The sequence below is a fragment of the Eleutherodactylus coqui genome, chromosome 5, assembly GCF_035609145.1.
Source record: "Eleutherodactylus coqui strain aEleCoq1 chromosome 5, aEleCoq1.hap1, whole genome shotgun sequence".
NCBI lineage: Eukaryota > Metazoa > Chordata > Amphibia > Anura > Eleutherodactylidae > Eleutherodactylus > Eleutherodactylus coqui.
In genome coordinates, this window is record NC_089841.1 from 175,764,314 (window position 1) to 175,787,299 (window position 22,986).

The window sequence follows — 22,986 nt, forward strand, 5'->3', positions numbered from 1 at the left end:
TTCATTATGGTAACTTTTTAGAATGGTTGTAGTAATTTCCTGTTTAGCGTTCAGTCCCCCACCTCTCATACACTTGTATACTAGAAGTTGTTATTAAATGTCACTTTCTCTTCCTATGATGATCAGCATCGGCGACTTTCTCCAAAGTGGATTCTCTGCTGCCCTGATTGATCTAACAAGTACAACATTTTTGATGATGTGCATTATTGACGGTCCTCAATTTGTGATTACTGGCATGTTATAAGGCTGTTATCTCGCCCTGCAAGTGCATTGGTTGATTCTCCTTTGTTGACAGTTTGAGCAAGCAGAACTGCAGTCCAAAGTATGGCGGAGGGGCTGCGACAGAAGAAGGATTTCATATTTGCACTGATGCCAATAGTCGGTGTAGCAGAACGGCAGTACCTGATATCAACCTTAATGGTGGAGCAGGGAGGGATCTGTACGGAGCGAGCGTTCAGCTGCCTGCGATCTCACATATAACCTGCTTGACTGGCTGCTGCCAGCTGACTTGTTCTGCAGATATCCGCTTCAGGGAACTCCTGTTTTCCTGCAACTGAAGCCGCCACCGATCAGACCCTTTTAGCATATACTACAGCTTGGCAGTAAATGTCTTTGGTGCAACCTTTCCGGGGTATTCTGCCAAAATACAGCTTTCATAGGTTCACTTATTATGTTGGGGTCCACCTAAAAGTCTGCAGGCAGTGTATTATAGAACAGTGTTCCCCAACTCCAGTCCTCAGGGACCCCAACAGGTCATGTTTTCAGGATTTCCTCAGTATTGCACAGGTGAGGTAATTATTGTCAGTGCCTTAGACATTGCCACAGGTGTTCTTACTATAGGATATCCTGAAAACATGACCTGTTGGTGGTCCCTGAGGACTGCAGTTTAGGACCCCTGATATAGAGACATTGGGTATGACTGTTGCATGTGTCCCAAGTGGACCAGAGGGATACTTTTTATAGTTGTTTATCAAGGCTACACATCTCAAGTCCCATGGTTACATTATGTATTGTGGCCATTGCTCTTGTATCGATACAATGGCATCCATTTCCTTTATTAGGGTGCGTTCACAAATAGTTGATTTTTGGAGCAGATTTTGGTGAAAATTTCACACCTTCTTCAATTTGAATTCAATTCAAAAGGTGAAATCTGCAGATCTGCACCAAATTGCCTACATGTGAATGGACCCTTATATGCATGGCCTCTGCACTGCATGCACACATAATAGCTACTGTTTCCAAGGCTTTGTCCTATTGTATAGTACTGGAAGTGAATTGGAGAAACATGAAAAGAAGTGCATTGCAGGAAAAGGTGATGACTGTAGATGCTGGTAATCATAGTGATAAATGTTAGCCGGTCATTTTGTTCTATAAGCACAGTGTATAATAATCCTCATCTGTTATATGGAGGTTATTTATTACTGATTTAAAATGACTAAAAGGCTGACGCAGATGTAATGGGCAACCAGCTGACCATGCCTGATGTGCAAACAATGCGTTGTATTATCCACATAGCGCTGCATGGCAGAAGAATATTTTCTCTTTTTTTTTTCCTTTTTAATTCATGGGTCCAGTAAAATTAGGGAATTGGGCGTGATGGTTGTCTATAGTCCGCTTAAAGGAGTTTGGGCAAAAGTTTTCTATACTCCATCAGTAAATTCTTAGTGAAAGCGGTTATCATTCATTCATTCATTCATTCCATTGTCTGAGTTTAAGATAAAATGACAAAACAAGCTATACTCGCCTATTTAAACTCGCCGGTTTGGTCCTCCCTGCTGGTTGTAGTATACTTTGCTGCATCGTTGACACCCTTGTATGTGCCATGTGACCACTGTAGCCAGTCTCTGCCATCAATGGTCTCATGCCATATACTGGCTGCAGTGATCATGCCATGTTTAAGGGCATTCAGTCTCTACAGCCAAATGGACAAAGCCTGGCAAGGAGGACAACCGCAGTGATGCTGGCACAGCAGGGGATTAACTCTTTCCAATCCAATTTTAGATTCAGGGTTTCCTAAAAGGCTTTCTCTTTTTGCTGTTACTCAATGGTGCCATCTGCTGGCTAAAGCCAGTGTGTGTGCGCCTGAGAGGCTCCGACAGTGGCTTTAATAGACGGTAAGAATACCCTGTCGGACATCTTCTGACATTGGAGCTGTACAAGCTTGAATCAGAATGTAGGAAGACGTCAGACAGTGATTGGAAAGGGTTAAATGAGTGAGTATAGCTTCTTATTTGTGTTTTACCACACTTCTGGCTTTGACTACATTTTTTTGCTAACTTTCACTTTAATATAGCTGGTGTTTCCCTTGTTCTGAACTCTCCTCTATTAACCTGATCGAAGAGCTAACGCTAAGAGTCTCTCGCCGCGCTCCGGTGCATTATACTGACAGCCCATTGATTGGAATGGAAGCTGTTTAATGCCTTATTTCCCCTGCAGCCAATTAAACACTTACTGCTTGGCTCCCTCGTGGGTTACAGTTGATCACACGTGCGGGACACCCTATGATCCGCTTATTTTTAGGAGACTTTTTAACTAAAAGTTTGTCCAAAAAAGTTAGAGTGCTTCTAACTACTCCTCATGGTCCCTGATGACAGCCGTTCTCCTTTATTCTGTCTTCTAGCAAACTGTAATATTGCAGCATACAAACCACTCATGGGCTCATTTTTCTTTGTATTGTCTTGTTTTCTTCACAGGGAAAAGGAATTGTCGGTTGAAGTATTAAGACAGCGGGAAGCAAAATGGCTGGACATGCTGCTGAACTGGGACAAGTGGATGGCAAAGAGGCACAAGAAGGTAAGCTCATGTTACGTGAATGGGAATATACAAATATAGGGGGGATTGTGTCACTATGAAACCCAAACATTCCTTAATAACATTGTAATGTTTGGTTCCCTATGAGAATTGATATGTATTTACCTTGTATGTTATAAAACGAGGTCTGCCGGGAACATATGCTGAAGGTGGCCCCTCCAGCGTCCAAACACTTCTGTATGCAGGCCTACATATTGGCAAAGACTAGAGATGAGCGAGTATACTCGCTAAGGCACATTACTTGAGCGAGTAGTGCCTTAGCCGAGTAACTCCCCGCTCGCCTCTAAAGATGCAGGGGGTGGGGAGCGGCGGGGGAGAGCGGGGAGGAGCGGAGGGGAGATCTCTCTCTCGCTCCCGACGCAACTCACCTGTCACCCCGCCGGCCCCCAAATCTTTAGAGACGAGCGGGGAGATACTCGGCTAAGGCACTACTCGCTCGAGTAATGTGCCTTACCAAGTATACTCGCTCAGCTCTAGCGAAGACTTCTACTAATGTGACTTTGGTAATGCAAGCAACCTCCTGCCGTATTGCGTCTGGGGACGTAAGATATTTGCAGCTTATTGTTGTATACACAGCCATTTAGTCAACCCTAGAAGAAGTCGGCTGGCATCAGGACTGGTGATCTTGGTGGCTGCAGCTTTCTTAAAATGAATTGGTTTTAAGGATGTCTTGGGTACAGCCCACGTCATTAGTGGTATAATGGTTCGATAGACTTGGGGGTAGAGTTATGAAACTAAGGGTACGCTCTCATGTACTGGAGTTGGTGTGGATTTTGATGGAGATCTGCAGCAGACTTCATCCCTTCAATTGAAAGAATGAATTTGGGTGCACAAAAATCCGCGACGCAAAATATGTTGCGGATTTTTGTGTGGATTGGCAACAAAATCCACTAGAAGTGTGAATGTAGTAACATAGTATGTAAAGCTAAAAAAAGACCTATGTCCATCTAGTCAGCCTATTATCCTACAATGCTGCTCCAGAAGAAGGCAAAAACCCCGTAAGGAAAAAGCCGATTTCCTCATTTTAGGGAAAAAAAATTCCTTCCCAACTCCCTAAAACAAATTTTTTTTTTGCCTAAAGCAACCAATCGCAGCTTGGCTGTCATACCTGGAAAAATGAAAGCCGCTGTGATTGGTTGCTATGGGCAACAAAGACAGTTTTTCCTTCTGGATAGTTTTCAAAAATCTGTTCCATAATCTTCGTCTACATCACTTTTTCATAGGGGACCATGCAAGAATTAGTTATAGAGGAGTATTTGGATTCTTTAGCGAGAGAATCACTCCGTACCTTAAAATGGGCACCAGAATAATTTGCGTGTGTACCTTGCTAATCGTGTCATCGCTCAGTAACACCACCACCCTATCATCTGGGTGCAGCAAGGCAGGGTGTGCTCAGAGCACCCTTGGGTGTTTGGGACATAGTTTGTTTTAGAAAAGCTTCCTGTCAGCTGCGGAGAAAAGGGCCCGGGTTCGACTGGAAAGACTTGCAAGTTCACATGGACAGGTTAAAGCTGAATCCTGTGCACGGGGCTGGAAGGAGGAGTCACGCTTTGGCTTATACTTTGTATACAAACTGATTGAACTATTTATAAGGCCTATACTAAGTAAACTAGGTCACACACCTGCAGCACTACAAAGGCCTGGTCATGGGGAGGTATCTGTGACTGCTGACATGGTAGTCTATAGCACTCAACCTACAATGGGGCTTCGGGAGTGCGGGCAGCGGTGCCATGGTGGTGGTCTGTGGGTTAGCACAGCTGCTTCCACAGTAATTACCAGGTATGGGAAGTGCTCGGTCTTGTAGACGTTCTACGAGTTCAGTCTCGTTTCCTATGACTTTGGCTGACTTCAGAGATTTGTGGCAGATATGAAGTATAGATAATACTCAACACACTGCCTTTTATGAAGCTTCGGTGTTGACGGTGCAGCACTTTGTCTAGCCAGAAGCTTCAGGAGACAATTATTGCATCTGACCATGTTTGTTGCATTAAAGGAGTGGGCCAAATTATTTAAAAAATTGTAAACGGGCTCCCCATATGTAAGAACTACAAGCTTCTATACCGGAATACCATTACCTTGTCTTCATTAGTGATTTGTGATTACTCAGCCATAATACACCTATATAGGTTTTCCTACTGTTATGTTTTTGTTTTTTTTATAATTTGGAAAATTTTCAATAAAAATAGTTAAAAAAAAACAAAAACCTGCAAGCTTACACTCTCCCGACTTCCCACTGTGTTCAGAGCCACCGATCTTGGTCTTCCCTCTGACACATTGTTTACAAGCTGCAGTAGCCTGTGTACAGGATGTCATAAGCTGCTGCAGCCAAGTACAGAGCTCAACGGTCGATTGCGGAGTTCGCATTGGCTGCAGCAGCCTTTGATGTCTGATACACAGGCTGCTGCAGCTTGTAAACGATGCGTCAGAGGAGACTCGGAGTTGTGGCTCTGGAGACAGCAGGGAAACGGGTGGGGGTGGGGGTGGGGGTGAGGGTGAGGGTGAGGGTGAGGGTGAGGGTGTGTGTGTGTGTGTGTGTGTGTGTGTGTTCCATGCTCATTGTTAATGGGTCTCTCTAGGTTGGGAGAATATATCTCCAGGCTGAAGGGGAAAGTAGGCCGGCTGCAGAGCCTGGTGCCACACGGTTCATTCCTGTCGGGCTTCCACAGGCTGCACAAACAATTGAATTTTGTTGCGTTCCTAGATAACCAATTTCAACTACTATGAAGGGAAATTAATTCTGTACTGTGATTGGCTGCTGTGGATGACAACCACCTCCCCCATACACACCCACACCCCACCCCTTTCCTTTTTTTTTTTCCTATTAGCCAAGGTGTGGTCACACTGTAGTCCAGGGTAGTGATAGCATAGCCATAGGTTATTGGATCAGGAGGATATGAGTCCTGTGACCCCAGAAAGGACATATGGTGATGATAAAGTTGTCCTCATTATACAGGGTAGGCCGGCACCACACTCTTATGAATGCAGTCTAAAAGTAAATCTGTGTTGCCCCTAGCAACCAATCACAGCACAGCCTTTGTCTTATACTGCTGAGGTAAAATGAAAGCTGCGCTGTGATTGGTTGCTGTGGGCAACACCAGTTTCGTTTTAGACAGCTTAAATAAGAGTGTGGTGCTGGGATTATTTTCCATGGTCATCCCTGTAGTTTATGGAAATTGTGAAACCCTCTGGTGCTTCCATAACGCCCATAAACTACAGTGGAGATGGCTGCAGGAATCCAAAATGCAAAAAACGTGAAATTCATAGCCTTTTCTAAAAGCCTGAAAAAGAAAAGCTACAAAAAGTGTGTGATAGAAGGAAGCCTAAGGCCTTCAAACAGGCAACACTGCTTTGCCGCGAGTAAATGGCAGCGATATCGCATCGCTGGTCTGTGCGATATCGCTGCATCTTCTCATGGCAATACCGTGATTTTGTAGCGAGGATATTTCGGGGGGGGGGGGGGGGGGGCATACTTGAAAAATAAGCCCTAGCTGCAGAATTAAAAAAATAAAAGAATACTTCACCTAGAAGCATTATTTGGGGCTCCGCTGCAGCTTCTTCCTGGCACTGGTCGTCTTCATCTCTTTTGGCCAGGGATTGAAAAATACCCACCTCCTAGAAGAGCTGGCTGTGACTGGCTGACACTTAGCCAATCAGAGCCAGCGCTCGATTAATGGTTGTAATTGGCTCATCGAGCGCTGGATGTGATTGGCTAAGTGTTAGCCAATCAGAGGTAGCTCTTCCTGGAGGCGGGGATTTTTAAGTCGCTGGCCAGAAGAGTTGGGGGAGAATAGCATCAGGGATTCCGAGCTGACAGCGCTTCTAAGGTGATGTATACTGTTTTTTTAATTATTTTTTTCCTGCAGCTAGGGCTTAGTAGGAATTCCTACTATCAAAGCCCTAATCTGTTAAAAGCTGCATCGCACCGCACAAAAATCATGGAGGCAAAAGAGAGAAAGGCTCCATAGGGAAACATGGGCTACAAAACCTCACGAGTCCCGGGCATATTACCGGACCCACGAGGTTTTTGCATGCATGAATTAACCCATAGGAAAGCATGGGCTTCACATACATGTGATTTGTCCCCCATGTGAAGGAGGCCTAAATGTTGTTGTGGCTCTTGTCATTTGTGCATTCTGACCATTTGGCCCCCTGGACCTTAAAAGTTGTGCATTTTGGTAATGACCTCCTATATTTTGCTCCATACTGGATATTCCTTTCTGAGCAGCTTACAACAAACTATGAAATGGGAGTTTCTTGTTAATTCCTCTGCAAAAGTGCCAACCAGTAAATCTGCTGTTCCAGTCGCCCCTCTTGCATCCACAGCAGATACTCCTATAGGTTCCACCATCTCCCTCTTAGTTGATATCCTCTAGTTCTGGAGGAACATTAAATGGTCCACTGAAAACAAGTTCCCAGTTCCCCTCATCCACCCCATCCCATGAGCCCAACATACATTTCATTACATCTTACTGGCACATGCCTGCTGTCAGCTGCACACTGACTCATGTTGTTACAGCTATTCTGCGCTCGCACACTATGTGACAAATCCAATGACCGCATTGGCTCTCGGCATTTAATGTTTTTTCTTATAAAGTTGCATTACATTTGGAAACTTTTTGTTGCCAGATAAAGCTGAGATGTCAGAAGGGGATCCCACCTGCGTTGCGCGGCCGTGCCTGGCAATACCTTTCAGGAAGCAGGGTGAAGATGGACCAGAGCCCCAACAAATTTACTGTAAGTGTTACTGGAAATAAGAAGAGTTTTATATCAAGCCATTTAGTTCCACCACTAAAACTTCTTGGTTCTTGCAGGAGCTGGACTCAATGGCAGGTGACCCTAAATGGCTGGACATCATAGAACGAGACCTTCACAGGCAGTTTCCTTTCCATGAAATGTTTGTTGCTCGAGGGGGTCATGGGTAAGTTATTTTGGGGCCGTTGGTGAGCAGGATGTTTGCTGCGTATGAACACTATTCCCAACACTTATTGATTCTTCATTTCCATTGTCTCGGTATGCTGCAGTTAACAATGTGGCTTCTTATATTGTCTTATTGGCAGTTGTCTGTTCTGCATTATTCAGGCTTTTCCTGGCCTTGTAACCACATTTTGTTCAGGTTATTGATTTAGGTCTGCGAGCCTGAGGACAGCAGATTTTTGAAATCATGTAATGGCATCATGCCACGATTATTTTAGAACAGAGCTGTAAGTGCTGTATAATTAGAATACCTTTCTGCCAACTGCTTAGAACCCTGGAAGCTCAATGTTTAACCCATTACATGAACATGGAGCCTGTTGAGGTTTGTTAAAGTGTAGCCTCCTCTTTTATTTTTGATCGGTTAGAACTTCTTCCTTCCTTTTTTTTTGTGCCATTTTTCTTACCAGTTGCACACAGGGTTTTTCCACTTATAGACATATTTTATATTTACATTGTACATAAAGTCAACTTGTTCTAGTGCTGAAGGAACGGAGTAGACATATATGCTTCTATGGGAGATGATTCTGTAGCACTTGTATTGTATTCATTTAAATCCCTTATCATTCTATGCTTGGAAGTCTATTGGGTGGTCCTACTTGGTGATTGGCAGCCTTCCCTCTTTGGACATGCATACAGTGATCACAGATAAGACCACCCACTGAATCCTAAGCCCTATTTACACACAACGATTAGAGCTCAAAATTTACTCAAACAATGTCTTTTCAGAGATAATCGTTGCGTGTAAATGCTACCATCGTTTGCTTTTCGTCCGATCAATGATTTTTAGTTGAGTTTAAAGCCCATCGTTCAGGCTGGTTTCTCCACGGGAGTGCTGATAACATTGTATTCAGCAGCAGAACAAATTGGCTGTATGCAGATAACGGACCACCTGCTGTTCTCTGCATACAGCAAAGGAAGCTTGATTTACATGCAAATGAAGCTAATAACCTACTAATGGGCATTAGTGCTCATTAGCAGCATATGCAAAATGATCGCTCAAACTGTCAATCCTATCTTTTGAGTGAATTTTGAGCAATCATCTTTGCGTGTAAATGGGGCTTAAGCATAGAATGATAAGGGATTTAAATTGTACTGAATCGTCTCCTAGAAAATTATATATCTCAGTTCCGTCTGCTCTATAACAAGCCATCTGCATATCAGACACCATATTCAACATGATGGGTTCCCTTTTAAGGAGGACTTCCAATGATAGATTCTTCTGATTTGTCAGAGAAATCGACTATAATCTCACAAGCCATGTCTAAGTGCATATCTTCAGTTGAGAATCGTATGTTTCTGTGATTTATCTGAAGACCATGCTAGTTTGAAGCTACTTTATTATATTGGGTTGTAGCATGAGAAATTTCTTCTATGCTCTAAATTGGATCCAGTTTTGAGGAGTTAGTTTATTTTTTGCCCCATAATATATTATACATCTCCGTGGATATGTTTTTAAGGCTATAAATCGCATAAGCGGGGGTTGGTGAAAAGTAATCTGGAGTCGTTTTATCTTTCCAGCCAGCAAGATCTGTTTAGGGTACTGAAAGCGTACACCCTCTACCGACCGGATGAAGGATACTGTCAAGCCCAGGCACCTATAGCAGCAGTCCTGCTTATGCATATGCCAGCAGAGGCGAGTAGAGTAGCACGGTCTACAACATACTGCACACTGATATTCTCAGGCTTACACGCTTGTTTTCTTTCACAGCAAGCGTTCTGGTGTTTGGTGCAGATCTGTGAGAAGTACCTCCCGGGTTATTACAGTGAGAAGCTGGTAAGAAAAGGGGTTTTCACCCGATTGCTGCGTACTACACCTTCATCAGGCTGATGTATTTCCCTGTACGTCATCAGTTTTATGCACATGCTGTATAAGGATGGAGCTCTCTCTGGGCAAGGTCTCTATAGGATCAGTCGGGCACGACTATAGATGATGATCTCTTTTATTAGAATACTGGAAACAACCCATTTTGAATCTGGCCAAGGCTTTTCCTCAACTGCTTCTACATGAAGAAGACTCTTTCTGGATTCGAAACGCATTGTTTCCAGTATTGTAATAAAGAGCTTATCCTTTATGATCATGCCCAACTGATCCTATTGAGACCCGCGCCAAAGAAGGCACAACCTGACCTGGTGAGCAGCTTACTGTTGTTCCAGGAGTCTGTACATAAAGTGTCTTTCTTTTCTTTATATATCAGCTTTTTTGTAAGCAGACTGAGAGAAATAAGAAGCAACTCCATTTTTTTTTCTTTTTGTATGGATTCTATGAAGGTTTCTGTAGGGTCTCAATGTAAACAAATGAAACTCCTTCAGACCCGTGTCTACAACTGTCCACTCCGCAGACCAACTAGATTTACAGGACCTGGGAAGTTGCAGTAATTATGTTTCCTGAGACTTAATTGTTACAGCCATGGAGACCTGTAGGACCTGACCATCCAAGAGTGCTCGGAGGGGGCCTGTTTTTGGCATTGCATGAGGAGGCCCAGACTTATATTGTAGGTGAGGGGGAGGCCCGTGGCTGGCTCTATTCGTACCTTATACCTAATGAGATGGACAAGACACATGGAAAGATGGATAAAAAAAAAATTGGTACAGTGTACTGTAAATTTCAGGCTACTACTGTTTCCCTGAAAACAAGACCTACCCCAAAAATAAGTGCTGGCATGATTTTCCAGGATTTTTGGGAATGCTTGAAATAGAAGCCGTACTCCAAAACTAAGCCCTAGTTACAGTTAATTAAAAAGGTCAATTTAAATAGTGTCCAGTCAGCTATACAGGTAAAAAAAATATATATATATTTTTTTTAAAGCAAAAATTAATATAAGACCTAGTCTTATGTATGGGGAAACACCAATGCCTCTTATTTGCCTGCAGGTTGGGAGGAGTGCTGGCACACTGTACCAGTCCCTGCCATATAGCACTGTATGGCAGAGCAGATGGTCAGTCACGGTGGACGGTCAGCATAAAAGCTATAAATCTGTAAAGGGAAAAAAGTTGGCTTGGGCTTGGTGTCATCAGCACTTATTGTAGGACTTTCTGTATTGAATATCATTAGATAAACCTTTTATGGCAGGTCGGTGGGGACTGGTTACTGATACGCAGAAGTTCATGTTCTGCTCTTTATTCTCATTCGCCATAACGCATGTAATGGGCTAGTCTTGTAGTCAGAAAGAATTGAGCAAGAGTGGTCAGTGGGTGATATTTACTGCATAGCCTAGATGATGGCAATACTGATACCAGGCAAGACTTGTCTATAAATCAGCTTTTGAACATAAAACTGCCCTCGGTGTCAGATCATTAATATGTTGGTCTATTGATGTATCCAACTAGTTCTGAAGTGTCTGGAATGAACTTGGAGTGATTGATTTTTTTTTTTCCTGCCATGAATGCTATTCATTTGCATCTTTCAGTGGCCTTTGCAGTTGAGCATTGATGGAAACGCTGAAGTCTGTGGTTAATTGTTTACGACTGGTATTAATATTTAATATGCTTTGAGCATTAGAAGCTCTTCAGAAGTCGGAGTTTATTAACTTTTATGCAGTGGTTCTAGAAGAGTTTGCTGTCTATTAACTAGTCTGCTTCATAGGCTGAACAAAGGATGCTGAGGTTTGCAAGGCAAGCCTATGTTGGACCGAATCTGTTAAATATTAGGAAATAGTTGCTTGTATAGTCATTTAGGTTCACTCAGTTGACGTGAAATTTGAAGTCTTTTGATTTGGATGTTCAGTTGCCTCAACGCCCATGGCATGATTTACTAACACTATGCCCTGGGTACATCTCGGCTCCTCTGCTCCGGGTCTGGTCCGGTATACGCTTCTGGTATAACTTTACACCGGTTTCTGACTTAAATGACCCATGAATGTGTTGGTCTGGTGTTGCCATGCCCCATTTTCAGGAAATAGTGGGGGTTATACCAAACTTTGTGACTTTATGCCAAAATCTGGCATAAAATTCCCTGCAAATTCTTGAACATGTTGGGCTGTGTAGAAAGTATGCCACGTGTCAATAAATGATTTTGGAGGGTGGGGCTGACAGCAGGTTTTTAGATCATAAAAAGTTATTTCTGCATTCCTTTTAAAAGAAGAGAAAAGTTTAACAAGTACATTATGTGAAATAGTGCGTTTTTTTTGGGGGGGGGGGGGGAGGCGAGGGGGGGGTTGGACAGCAGGCTTTTCTGCAACCTGTAAAAATAAATAGGAAAAAAAAACCTTCCCAGCATTCCCCCCCCTCAGTAACAGGTAGCTCAAAACACCAAGTACAACAGTAGATATACAACATGACACGGTTGCCTACCTATTAGGCCAGCTCTCCACGAGCGTTGCGATATGCCGCCACCGGAGAACACTTTGGCACCGTCATTTTCATAGGTTCGATTTTGCTGCGATTTTCCACTTGTTTACATCGGGCTGCGCTTTCCATAGTTGTGTGTGTGTGTGTGTGTGTGTGTGTGTGTTGCACTGAAAAATCGCCCATCAGACCTTATTAAGGAAGCACGGGTAGGCCACCTTGGCATGCTGTCGATCTACTGCTTTACTTGGTCTTAAACCACTTGTTATCAATTTGTTACAGGAGCATGGAAGGAGGGAGGGAATGCTGGGAAAGTTTGTGGTTTTGTTTGTTTTTTGTGTTTTTTTTTGTTTTTTTTCTTATACAGAAAAGCCTTTTGAACCAAAAACCATTTTTTTTTTACATACTGTACTCACTAAATTGCAAAAGCGTGTGTGTGTGTTTTAAAACAGCCCACACCCTCCAAAATCACTTATTGACATGTGGCAGAAATTCTACACAGCCCAACATTTTCAGGAATGGAGAGCTGTACAAACGATGCAATGCGCATCTAACCCAGCCCCAAAGGGATCACAAGATTTTGGGAAGACTCCAACTCTCAGCATGCCCTGATGATCTCCAGCTGTCAGGGCGTGCGTCAGGCTATAGTATTAACGATGAATTAATGGAGGACTTGCAGGTACCTGACCTGGCCAGGGTGCAGGAACATCTAGGAAAGCATCAGCTGCAGATGTGATTCAGGACAGACATGGCAGTGAGCTGTGAGACCTCCTCTGCCTCCCTGCAGAAACCCTGGGTATTAACCCCTTAAGGACCAGGCTGTTTTGTAGCTTAGGGACCAGACACTTTTTAGGGATTTACCTATGTGTTGGTTTTACTACCCAATTCCACCCCCCCCCCCCCCCCTTCAGCTTCAGTCATTATTTTTGCTGCATTTTTTTACTGTGACATATAGGGCTAATTTAAAAAAAATATTTTTTCACTGTATTTTCTGTTTTTTAGTTTAATTGAAGGTAAAAAGCTAAAAAAAGGTTTTTGTTTCTAACATTTGTAGTTGTTTTTTTTTAATTAGTATATTTACGCTAAATAAAATATAGGGACGGGTTTCTCATTTTGTTTCTGACATTTTGATATATAATATGTATGGTTTTGGATTGCAGGGCGCTTATAGCAAAACTTTTGGTTGTTGTCTGTTTTGGGTTTTTTTCTTTCTTATGTATAGATTGTTGTCTGTAACTTTTAGTTACTTAGTAAAAAAACATAATTGGATACATATCTGTCCCCCATGACGTCATATACAACCTCCGGGGGACATACACATTTAAAAAAAAAATTATTTTTATTTTAGACTTTCTCACTGTAGCTGGGGCATCAATAGGAGCCCCAGTTACAGAGGAAAACAACCCCTGCAGTGACATTAGTGACTGGCAGAGCTGATCAGGGTCTATAATGACCCTGATGCTCTGCTATAGCAGGGAATCCCGGCTGTCACGTGACACCATCCCCCACCCGACTACCGTAGTGGAAGTTAGACTTCTACTTTCACTTTCTAGTACACAGTGTGTATTGAGCGCTGTGTACTCAGGGAAGGAAAAGGCAGAAAGGGTTAAAAACCCCTCCTGCCTTCTCCTCTGGGTTATAAGCTGTCACTAAGAGTTGACAACCCGTCCTTCCTCTGTTTGATTGCAGAGCAGGCTGTTTAAATCCCCTGTTATAATTTCACTATCGGCTGGGCTTTAAGCCCGGGACCAGGCGCGTATCTTTGTGCCTGGTCCTTAGCAGGTTAAGCTAGAGCAACCTCTCCTGAGCACTCCCTACATTACAGGCCATATCCTTCCGGAGACTCCAGTCCACATGATTGTGTTCCTGCACAATAGGATGGCCGCACTGCGTGCGGACGACTCTCTGCATGACCGGCTCTATTGCCGGCCTTGTGTTCTTTCACCGGCCAGTGCGGAGAGTCGTCCACACCTGCAGTGCGGCTGTCTTATCGTACAGAAACATGGGCGGATCGGCGCCCGTGTGTCTGAGCCCTGAAACTTCTGGCCTTTTTCCTCAGGTGGTCGCATGATCCCACTTCTGACCAGCTGAGATTTACTTTGGGGATTATGTATGCCTTTTCTAGTCAGATTCTCAGTCTGTGTGATGCTAATACATGGATCTACCACTAACACAGCTTATAGGAGGATACAGGTATTACTGTAACAGTTACTAATGATGATCACACAACTTCTGTCATACAGTTATAATAGAGGAGATCATAGCTCATCCTCCAGACTATACTTATGGTCTGTAGGTGAATATAGAAGGTAATGATAATTAAACTGTCCCCGCAGAAGGCAGAATGGTATAGCCTCAGTTAATGCTCTGCTCATGCATCATGGGATACATGTGAAACTGTAAAAATTCTCAGCCTCAAGATGGTGCATGACAAGTATCAGACAGGGGGCTGCACTGCATGGAATACACAGACTACCTCCAGCATGTGACAGACAATGAAGTGAGAGGGAAGAGGCAACGATGGAAAAATGTGTTTTCACTGAATTGGCCCTTTAATGCTTCTGCATTTATAACAAAGTACCATAAAAAAAAAACTATTGAAATATATATTACTGCACCTTAATGACTTTGACACCATCCAAAGAATATAGGGGCTTATTTACTAAGATTGCCTAAAAGTTAGACGGTGCAAACCTAAACCAGACAGTCTTAAAATGCACCAGATTTATCCCGAATGATAAAACGGTCAACGTTTAGACCACCTATTGGCTTAGTTTATGCCAAAAATTGTGCCAAAATTTTGGTGCACTTTGGCACATTTTTTGGCTCCATTTGGGCCATACCCTTTTTTTCAGACAAGTCAGAAAACAGACCTCATCAGAAGTGTCTAAAACACATGATAAATGTGTCGCAGATAGTTCTCTGGTGTCCTTTCCATCAGGAAACGGTCGTATCTTGACTAGTAACGAAGCCTCCTAGTTTTGCATTGTTAAGCATCTTGTCTTTATTGTTTGCAGGAAGCCATCCAGTTGGATGGAAGGATCCTGTTCTCGCTGCTCCGGAAGGTGTCCCCTGTGGCCTACAAGCATCTGAGCAAGCAGAAGATTGACCCCATCTTGTACATGACTGAATGGTTCATGTGTGCGTTCTCACGGACGCTGCCCTGGAGCTCGGTCCTGCGTGTGTGGGACATGTTCTTCTGTGAAGGTAACAATGTTTCAGCAGTCAAGCACTTACAAACCGTTCATGGGTTCAGTTCTTGTCTGTCAATCATTTCATTGCTTGGAAGAATATACTTTTTTTTTAAAGCTTTGACATAAAAATAAAAATCTCTATATATGCTAACCCCATGTGGCTTAAATGCATTAATGTGAGAAGGCAGCCACCTAGTAACCCCGCCGTGCCCTTCAGCGAGGGAGTGAAGCTCATGGCTGGACTCAGCAGATGTTGGATGATTTACTACAATTCTAATCATCGTTGGGCCCTGCAGATTATTGAAAAGCAGAATGGAGGTTTGTGTTAATCTGCGGATTACAGCTGCCGGAGACGGTGCTATATTATACATGGTGACCTCAATTGTGGGTGAGGGACTTGTGCTGAGAGAAGTGGAGATGTGCCACTATAATACAGCAGTTATGTAGGAGTGCCTTGTAGATGACGGCCACCTGCTGGACAGAGGGGTTATACTAGTATTAAGTGGGAGGGACTCCATCAAAGGTGGGGGATTAACCCCTTAGTGACAGGCCCATTATATCCCCTAATGACTAACCAATTTTGTCTTTTTTTCCCCTTCTAATTGCATTCTAAGTGGCATCATTTTTTGGGTACACACAATACTGTATTGTACAGCCTTTTTTATTTATTTGGGATGAGGGGGTTTGATTGGGAAAAGAGATTCCACCATTGTGTGTTTTTTGTATTTTTCATTTAAAATAAACAATCTGATAACCCAGTATAAATAATCTGATAACGTTATTTTCTAGGTCACCACGAGTTTGTAGATGCCAAGTTTTTACAATTTTTGTCTTGCTATTCTTGTACACTCCAAAACTAGTTTTTGGTTTGTTTTTTTTTATATTTTCTTTTGTGTCATCGCATTCCAAGAGCCATAACATTTTTATTATTTTTCGATCCACTGAGTTCCATTAGGGCTTATGTTTTGTAGGATGAGCAATAGTCTTCATTGATCCCATTCTTGCAAACCTATAATATTTTGATCAGTTTTTTTGTTCCCTCAGGCAATATTAACAAAATCTGGAATTCAGGTTTTTTTTTCCCCCAAGGTGTTCACCATGCAGTATAAATGTAGAATTCTAGGAGTCGGTACGATTTGCGTAGATACAAAATTTATATAGTTTGTTTAATATTTTGCTACTTTTCAGTTTTGTTTTTTTTATCCATACAAAAAAATGTAAAAAATTCTCGTCTCTTTCAAAGACCCCCAAGATTTGTTTGTTTCTTTCCTTGTGGGACAGATTTGACTTTTTATTGGTACCATTTGGTGATTCACAGGATTTTTGCTTGCTTTCTATTCAATTTTTGTGAGGCGAGATATATAACTTTAACTATTTTTGGCGTTTTTTGCTTTTCTTTCACAGCGTGCATGTGTGGGTTAAATTAATGTACTAACTTTTTTTTCCGTGAGTAATTAAGAACGTGACAATACCAAATATGTGATGCCATGTTTTGTTTTTTAAGTTAAAAAATGGGAGGTGGCGGAGAGTTTACTTTTTTTTTTTTTTTTTTTTTCCCCACTTTTTATATTTGTTCCATCATGGGACTTGTCACTAAGTTTGATCGTTGGTATAATATACTGCTATACTATATTTTAGTATAGCAGTGTATTATATTGGTCTGAGGCCTTGGTGACCATCTTCAAGCCCCTGGGTGCTATAGCAACCCATTGGAACAATGTAATCTCATCATGGGGGTGTGATGTGTGACAGAGGGAGTCCCCTCCCTTTGTCACCCTTCTACATGCCATGAAATTGGTTACCATGGCATGTAAAACGTTAAACTGCGGAGAGAGCGGCAATTCTCCGATCCACGATGTTGGAACAGATATTGGGCTGTCACCAGTCAGCCGGTCCCAGTTCCTACCTGCACTGGAGACCTGTTAGTGACCATCAGTATTTTAGTTTTTTTTTCACTAAGGGGTTAATGAGAAAGTGTAATCCTTGAGCATTACGGTGATGTAGTTTGTAGCTGCAGACGTATTTCTAGTGAGCGCTGCATTCCTCGCCTGTCATTTGAAACAAGCAAGCCTTGTCTTAGATAATGGCTGATGGGGGACAGTGATGGCATGCAGTTTCGGCCCGGATAGTCACATTGTAATGCTGTGGATCTGATCTCGGTCGAGGGAATGGTGTGTTATGCCCTTAAAGCATCGGTCAGAGCATTACAATATTTATGAACCCCTTGTGAATGATGATGCAATATTGGTTTTCAGGTGGTGATCTACAATTCTTCATGACCGGAACAAATGCGCTATTTATGTGATTGTGTGGTTCTATTGCTATCGTTGCTTTCTCTGAGCTGCGGCCATAAACTTGATTTATCAGGGTCTGCAGGGAGTCTTTGTGCTTACTGCATGGCACCGATATCTCAGGCTTGCTTTAATCTGGCACGGTGGCTTTGGGCTTTCCATAATGATCCATGTTTTGATTATATCATTGTTTTGCTTATTGAATAGTGTAGCATGCCGCACCGTTGTGATTGCTCACTAGCTACAGCAACAATAGACTATGACCACCTCAAGTGCAGACAGAGCCTAAAGCAGATATATATTTTATATAGTTTGCAGAACAGCTGGTTCGGCTGACGGCTATTTCTTCTGACCCCCTCCCACTTCCCCACGTATGCTGGGATCTGCCATTGTTCTCAGTTTGCAGAGGGGAGTTGGGGTACCTTTACACGGACTGATAGTTACCCAAATGATCACTCAAATGACCTATTTTGGGTGACTGTCGGCCCGTGTACACATGGACCCCAACAGGGCACGGACAAGAAGTCGCTCAGTTGGCTCTAGACGTTCTATTTCAGAATGGAACAACTGCTGAGCGGCTTCTCGCTCGGTGTAAATGGGAAGCACTCACTCTGAGCCACTCCTGTTTACTGTGAATGGCGACAGGTGGGCCGCAACAATCCCCGGCCAGCTCGGCCACCGTTCATTTGAACAACTATCATTCCTGTGTACAGAAGCAATACTTGCTGGTATGGCTGTGGGGTAATTATGTGCCCAACAGTTGTACTGTGTAAAGGTATCCCAAGAGACTAGTTATAGTCAATGATTGACCATGTGACCTCCAAAAAAAAAAAAAAAAAGGCCACTTGATCGTACAACAATCGGCATGTTGCACTGAATCAGCAAATCAGAAACGTGTTTGAAAACTAAATGTGCATAGTCACAATCTGGCAAAAAAATTAGCATGACCAACTAACTTGTGTAGCATCGTAATTAGAGTTTGAAGATTACATGCAATCCGTTTTCCTCTGTATGCCCAATTTGAGAAAGTCGTTCTTCTTTATGTAGCGAAATGTCAAACTGGTAAGGACTGATGTAAATGAATACATTTGAGCACGACCATGTGAAAGATCAGATAAGTTTGTTAAATGTCATGACTTCATTCTTCTGGTTGAAGATGCTCAGTTGGGGTTAGAACTGATTTAATAAGGTCCTAGGTAGACGTACTATGTAGACTGTGCCCAAAATAATAGAATGTGTAGTGGCAGTATTGCAAGATGTGAACATGTGATGAGTGGTAAACCTGTTCTTGTGACTCAGGATTGGCGCACTGGACTCCTCTTGCTCATTCGGGAGGGTTTCGGAGGGCATTCCTAATCTGGTGCCAGCTCGGAGTGTGAGGTTGGCAGTGTCCTCATTAAATGGGCAGGTTATATTGTGAAGTTACTCATTACAGGGTGTGAGCTGCGCAGCCTGCCTGTGCATGTCCTGATTCCACTTGTGACGGGCTGACTGTTTTGGTTACAGCCTGTCATGTGCAGTCGGTGTCCTCCCTTTGTGTCATTTCAAAGCTTCTATTGCACACAAACAAAAACAAAAAAACCACATTTTTTGGGGGCCGTGATTGTACAGAAATGGTGAAAAGAAAAAAGTTTGGCACGGTGTTAGCCAGTAGAGCAAAATGTGATTGTTCTAAGTGAGAGAAAACAAGTAATCTTGTAGATATGATACCTTTTAATGGCTAACAAAAATACATGATGTTACAGCAAGCTTGCGAACCTTCAGAAATAGTGGCGGACTGGGGCAGATTTATTGTCTGAAATTGCATAAATGTAGAAGAGACGGGCGGAAGATGCGCCAACCTTATATCTCTTATTTGCATATCACTCAGAGGAGCATAGATGGCCCTATAAGTCTCCTCACTAACCGCCTAGGTGCTCTCCCTAAGGAGAAAAGATGGCGTTCCTAACCTTATCACAATGACACATATGATGTGGTAGGCGTTTGCATCTTGAAAACCATGTTAACACTTATGGCACTTGGTTGGCTTACTTTTATTTTGTGGTACATAATATTAATTTGTCACATTTTCGGCCAAATCCCTTCTTCTAGTCCCTTTGTAAAATGCCTAAATCAAGTGACAGGTCTGGCACATGAGATGGATGCCAGGTTTGAGGTTTGGGGGAGCATTTGCCATACTAAATCTGTCCCAATATCTCCTGTACCACTTCTCTGTGAAATGTTCTGCTCAAGATTGGGTATTGTGTGATAAGGAACTTAGTTTGGAACTGTAACATAGTAATGGGAGGGGGGGATTCTTTCCAGTTAATTAGCTCACTTAAAGTTTTATCTTTGCAGGTGTCAAGATTGTATTCCGCGTGGCTCTAATTCTCCTAAAGTATTCACTCGGTTCCTCTGAAAAGCTCAAGTCCTGTCAGGGCCAATATGAAACCATGGAGAAACTAAGGGCAATTGATCCAAAATATATGCTGGAAGGTTTTCTTATACCAGAGGTGAGCAAATAAAACAATCTATATATCTCAAAGTATATTTAGTAGTACAATACTTGATTCAAAATTCTCTATTTGTTATATATAGTGTACAGGACAGGTGTCCTCTGTAGGTATTACCGTGCTTCCCCAAAAATAAAACTTACCCCTAAAGTAAGCACTACCCTGGTTTTTGGGGTTGCTTGAAATATGAGCCCTACTCCAAAAATAAGCCCTATCTACCCTACATGAAGAGGGGGAAAAAAATGTATCTAGCAGGTGCCGTCTGGGTCCCTCCAGCTGGTCTTCGAAGTTCCGTCAGGCTTCCTTGCAGTTCTTGGCGCCAACAGAAGATTACTTGCTTAGAACAGGGTTTGAATGCCTGTGATTGATTCATTGAGTGTTGCAATGATTTGCTAAGTCTCAGCGCTCTAGAACCAATCGCTTGCTAGAGGCGGGGTTTTCAAATCCAGTTACCAGCAAGCGATCTCCTGTTGGCGTTAAGAACTGTAAGGAAGCCTGCCAGAACTGCGGAGACTAGTGGGAGGAACCCGAACAGTGCCTGCTAGGCAAGTATGATAAGACATCTCCTGAAAATAAGACCCTGTGCCTCTTTTGTGGCAAAAATTTATATAGGACATGGTCATATTTTCAGGGAAACAAAGTAGTCTGGTTTGTCACGGAGGTGGCTTCCATGCTGTTTGCAGTGTCCATCAGAGGTTTATGTCTGGAAGATTTCCTGACTGATACCTAAAATGAATGTGGTTGTACAAGTACCCAGCGGCACCTGTCAGCCATAGAGTCCCTTGTTTTTAAAACTTAAAAACAGTGGATTGTGCGTACAGCAGCAAGAAAGGTATACCCCCGGGAGCTTACCCATGCAATGGACTTTACTGTGTGCATCTATCCTCCATCTACAGCTGCAAGTTGTGCTTCACATACTGTTCCTGCAAGCAGAGTGCTGCTAGCTGCATGTGTTGGACTTGGAGCAATAAATTCCAAATTATACCGACTCTGGCCCCACAAAACTAAATATCTATCTTCTCGGCTCCTCCTGCTCTATAACATGATACCGTTTAGACAGCATTTAGTTTCTCCAATTTCGAGGAGAAAAAAATAAAACTTAAAGAAGCATTGTTTAAAAAATGGTAAATAAACCCCACCGATGTATTGTCGGCCATCGGGACTTGGGTGTGCATGTGAATGCATCTACAAAACTCAGAATGTTTTCTCGGGTTCTTAAACCCATGTGATGGCTCATGTGGACTTGTGCGGTTGAGGGCTACTTCTGACAACCCCACCATGGACCAAGCATGCATGTTTGTTTAGTGGGTTGACAGGAATAAACTGCTGCCATGCACACCTGCTCGTTCCTAACCTACTGCAGGGGCACAATATTCAGCATTTTGAAATCCATCGAGCCTGATGCCTCTCTTCCTCAATATCTGTTTTAGGGCCCAGTTGATGGGCGATCTACGTTTCATGGTGATCTACATAATATATATATATAAATTTTTATTTGTTTGCTACAAACATAGATAGATAGATATGTCATGATTGACAACACAATGTTGAATGACATCTTTTCTCAATTCTCTAGATTGTGGAGTTGACCGTTACCGAACGGGATGTGGAACGTGAACATTTAATTCAGCTGAAAAAGTGGAAGGAAGAGTATGGAGAATTGCAGTGCAAATCACCCACTCGTTTGCATGGGGCCAAAGCCATCAGTGACGCTGACCCAGCGGGTCACAAGCCTCTCGTTCACTCCCCGTCCATTATTCTTCCATCCAATTTCGGCTCCTTGAAGAAAACAAAAGTGCAGAAACAGGAAGCTAAGGAACAGGAAAAGCAAAGGGCTAAGGAGGTGAGGGAAAGAGAAAAGATAGAGAAGGAGAAAAAGAAGTTGGAAAAGAAAAAGAGCAGAGGCAAAAGTGACCAAACCAATGGGGCTATGAAAGAGGAGAATGGTGGTGAGGGGACCAGAGATCACCGGCAGGAACCGGTACAGCCTTTGTTGGCCAAAGTAACCCAGAAGGACTCTCTCAATGTGCATCAGTCCAGTGAAAGCTTGTGTTCCAAGGAGAGTGAAGACACCTATTTATAATTTCCACAAAGTTTCCACTTGGAGAAACGCTCACTCGAAATGCTACCCTTCAGGAGTTCTCCGGTGCCTGTAATAGAGATCCTCAAACACGGGGAGCGTTTATGTACAGCAGAGACAATAAGGCAGGGACAAATACAAAAACCAGCATTATTACTTGTAAAAAAAAAAAAAAAAGTGTATTTGTGGAATTTGTCTCAAGGCCCTAAACTCTCTCTCTGTACTTCCAAAAGTCCTCGTTGCCCAGGGAACACAAAACCTCCATTATGTATTGTTTCGGTTCTTCATGCTGGAAACATAGTGGCTAGCTAGAAACCCAATCCAATATAGGCTGCAAGGGAATCCTTCCCATATTTTGACTGATGATAGGAAAATGGGTGCCGATTCTGCACCCCGCTGTCTATTCCATTCCAGATGTTTTGCTGCTGAAAGTGGAACGTCTTTTACTATGCACAACGAGTTTATTGTTTCCTACTTATTTGGGACCAACAAGAGAAATGAAACAGATAGGCTCCCTTCCTCCATCCCACAGACACTCTTTGTACCAATAAATGGATTAAAGGAGAATGAATTTCGCTCTATATCACCACACAATAGAGCGTCTGTTCCATTTCTTCACCGTCTTATTAGATCTTGTACAAGAGGAAATCTAAGTCTGCATCTTGGGTATCTGTAAGAGCTTCTAGGAATGAACTCGACGTCCTGAATGATGACCAACACTATTCCACCCTCCTCTCGATGCTACGGGGAAGGGTTTGTATTCCACGGTGTATTATAGTTACACTAAACACAGCCAAGCAGGAATATTTATTTATCTATGGTATTAGCTCTTGCAAAAAAAATAAATATGCTTGCCAATA

The 22,986-nt window shown here is 42.8% G+C and overlaps 1 protein-coding gene across 2 annotated transcripts in view; it reads left to right on the forward strand.

The window, feature by feature from the left end:
- TBC1D10A (TBC1 domain family member 10A) overlaps nt 1-22,986 on the forward strand; it is a 40,442-nt gene extending 17,456 nt beyond the window's left edge. Inside the window, exons 2-9 of one of the 2 annotated variants that reach the window (XM_066603777.1) lie at nt 2,694-2,793; nt 7,438-7,545; nt 7,623-7,729; nt 9,304-9,418; nt 9,494-9,559; nt 15,087-15,276; nt 19,892-20,046; nt 21,623-22,986. In XM_066603777.1, coding sequence (XP_066459874.1) covers nt 2,694-2,793; nt 7,438-7,545; nt 7,623-7,729; nt 9,304-9,418; nt 9,494-9,559; nt 15,087-15,276; nt 19,892-20,046; nt 21,623-22,129 — 1,348 coding nt within the window. In that variant the 3' untranslated portion in view covers nt 22,130-22,986. Of the gene's footprint in view, nt 1-2,693; nt 2,794-7,437; nt 7,546-7,622; nt 7,730-9,303; nt 9,560-15,086; nt 15,277-19,891; nt 20,047-21,622 lie in introns of both variants that reach the window. The other variant, XM_066603776.1, reaches the window with a different exon arrangement.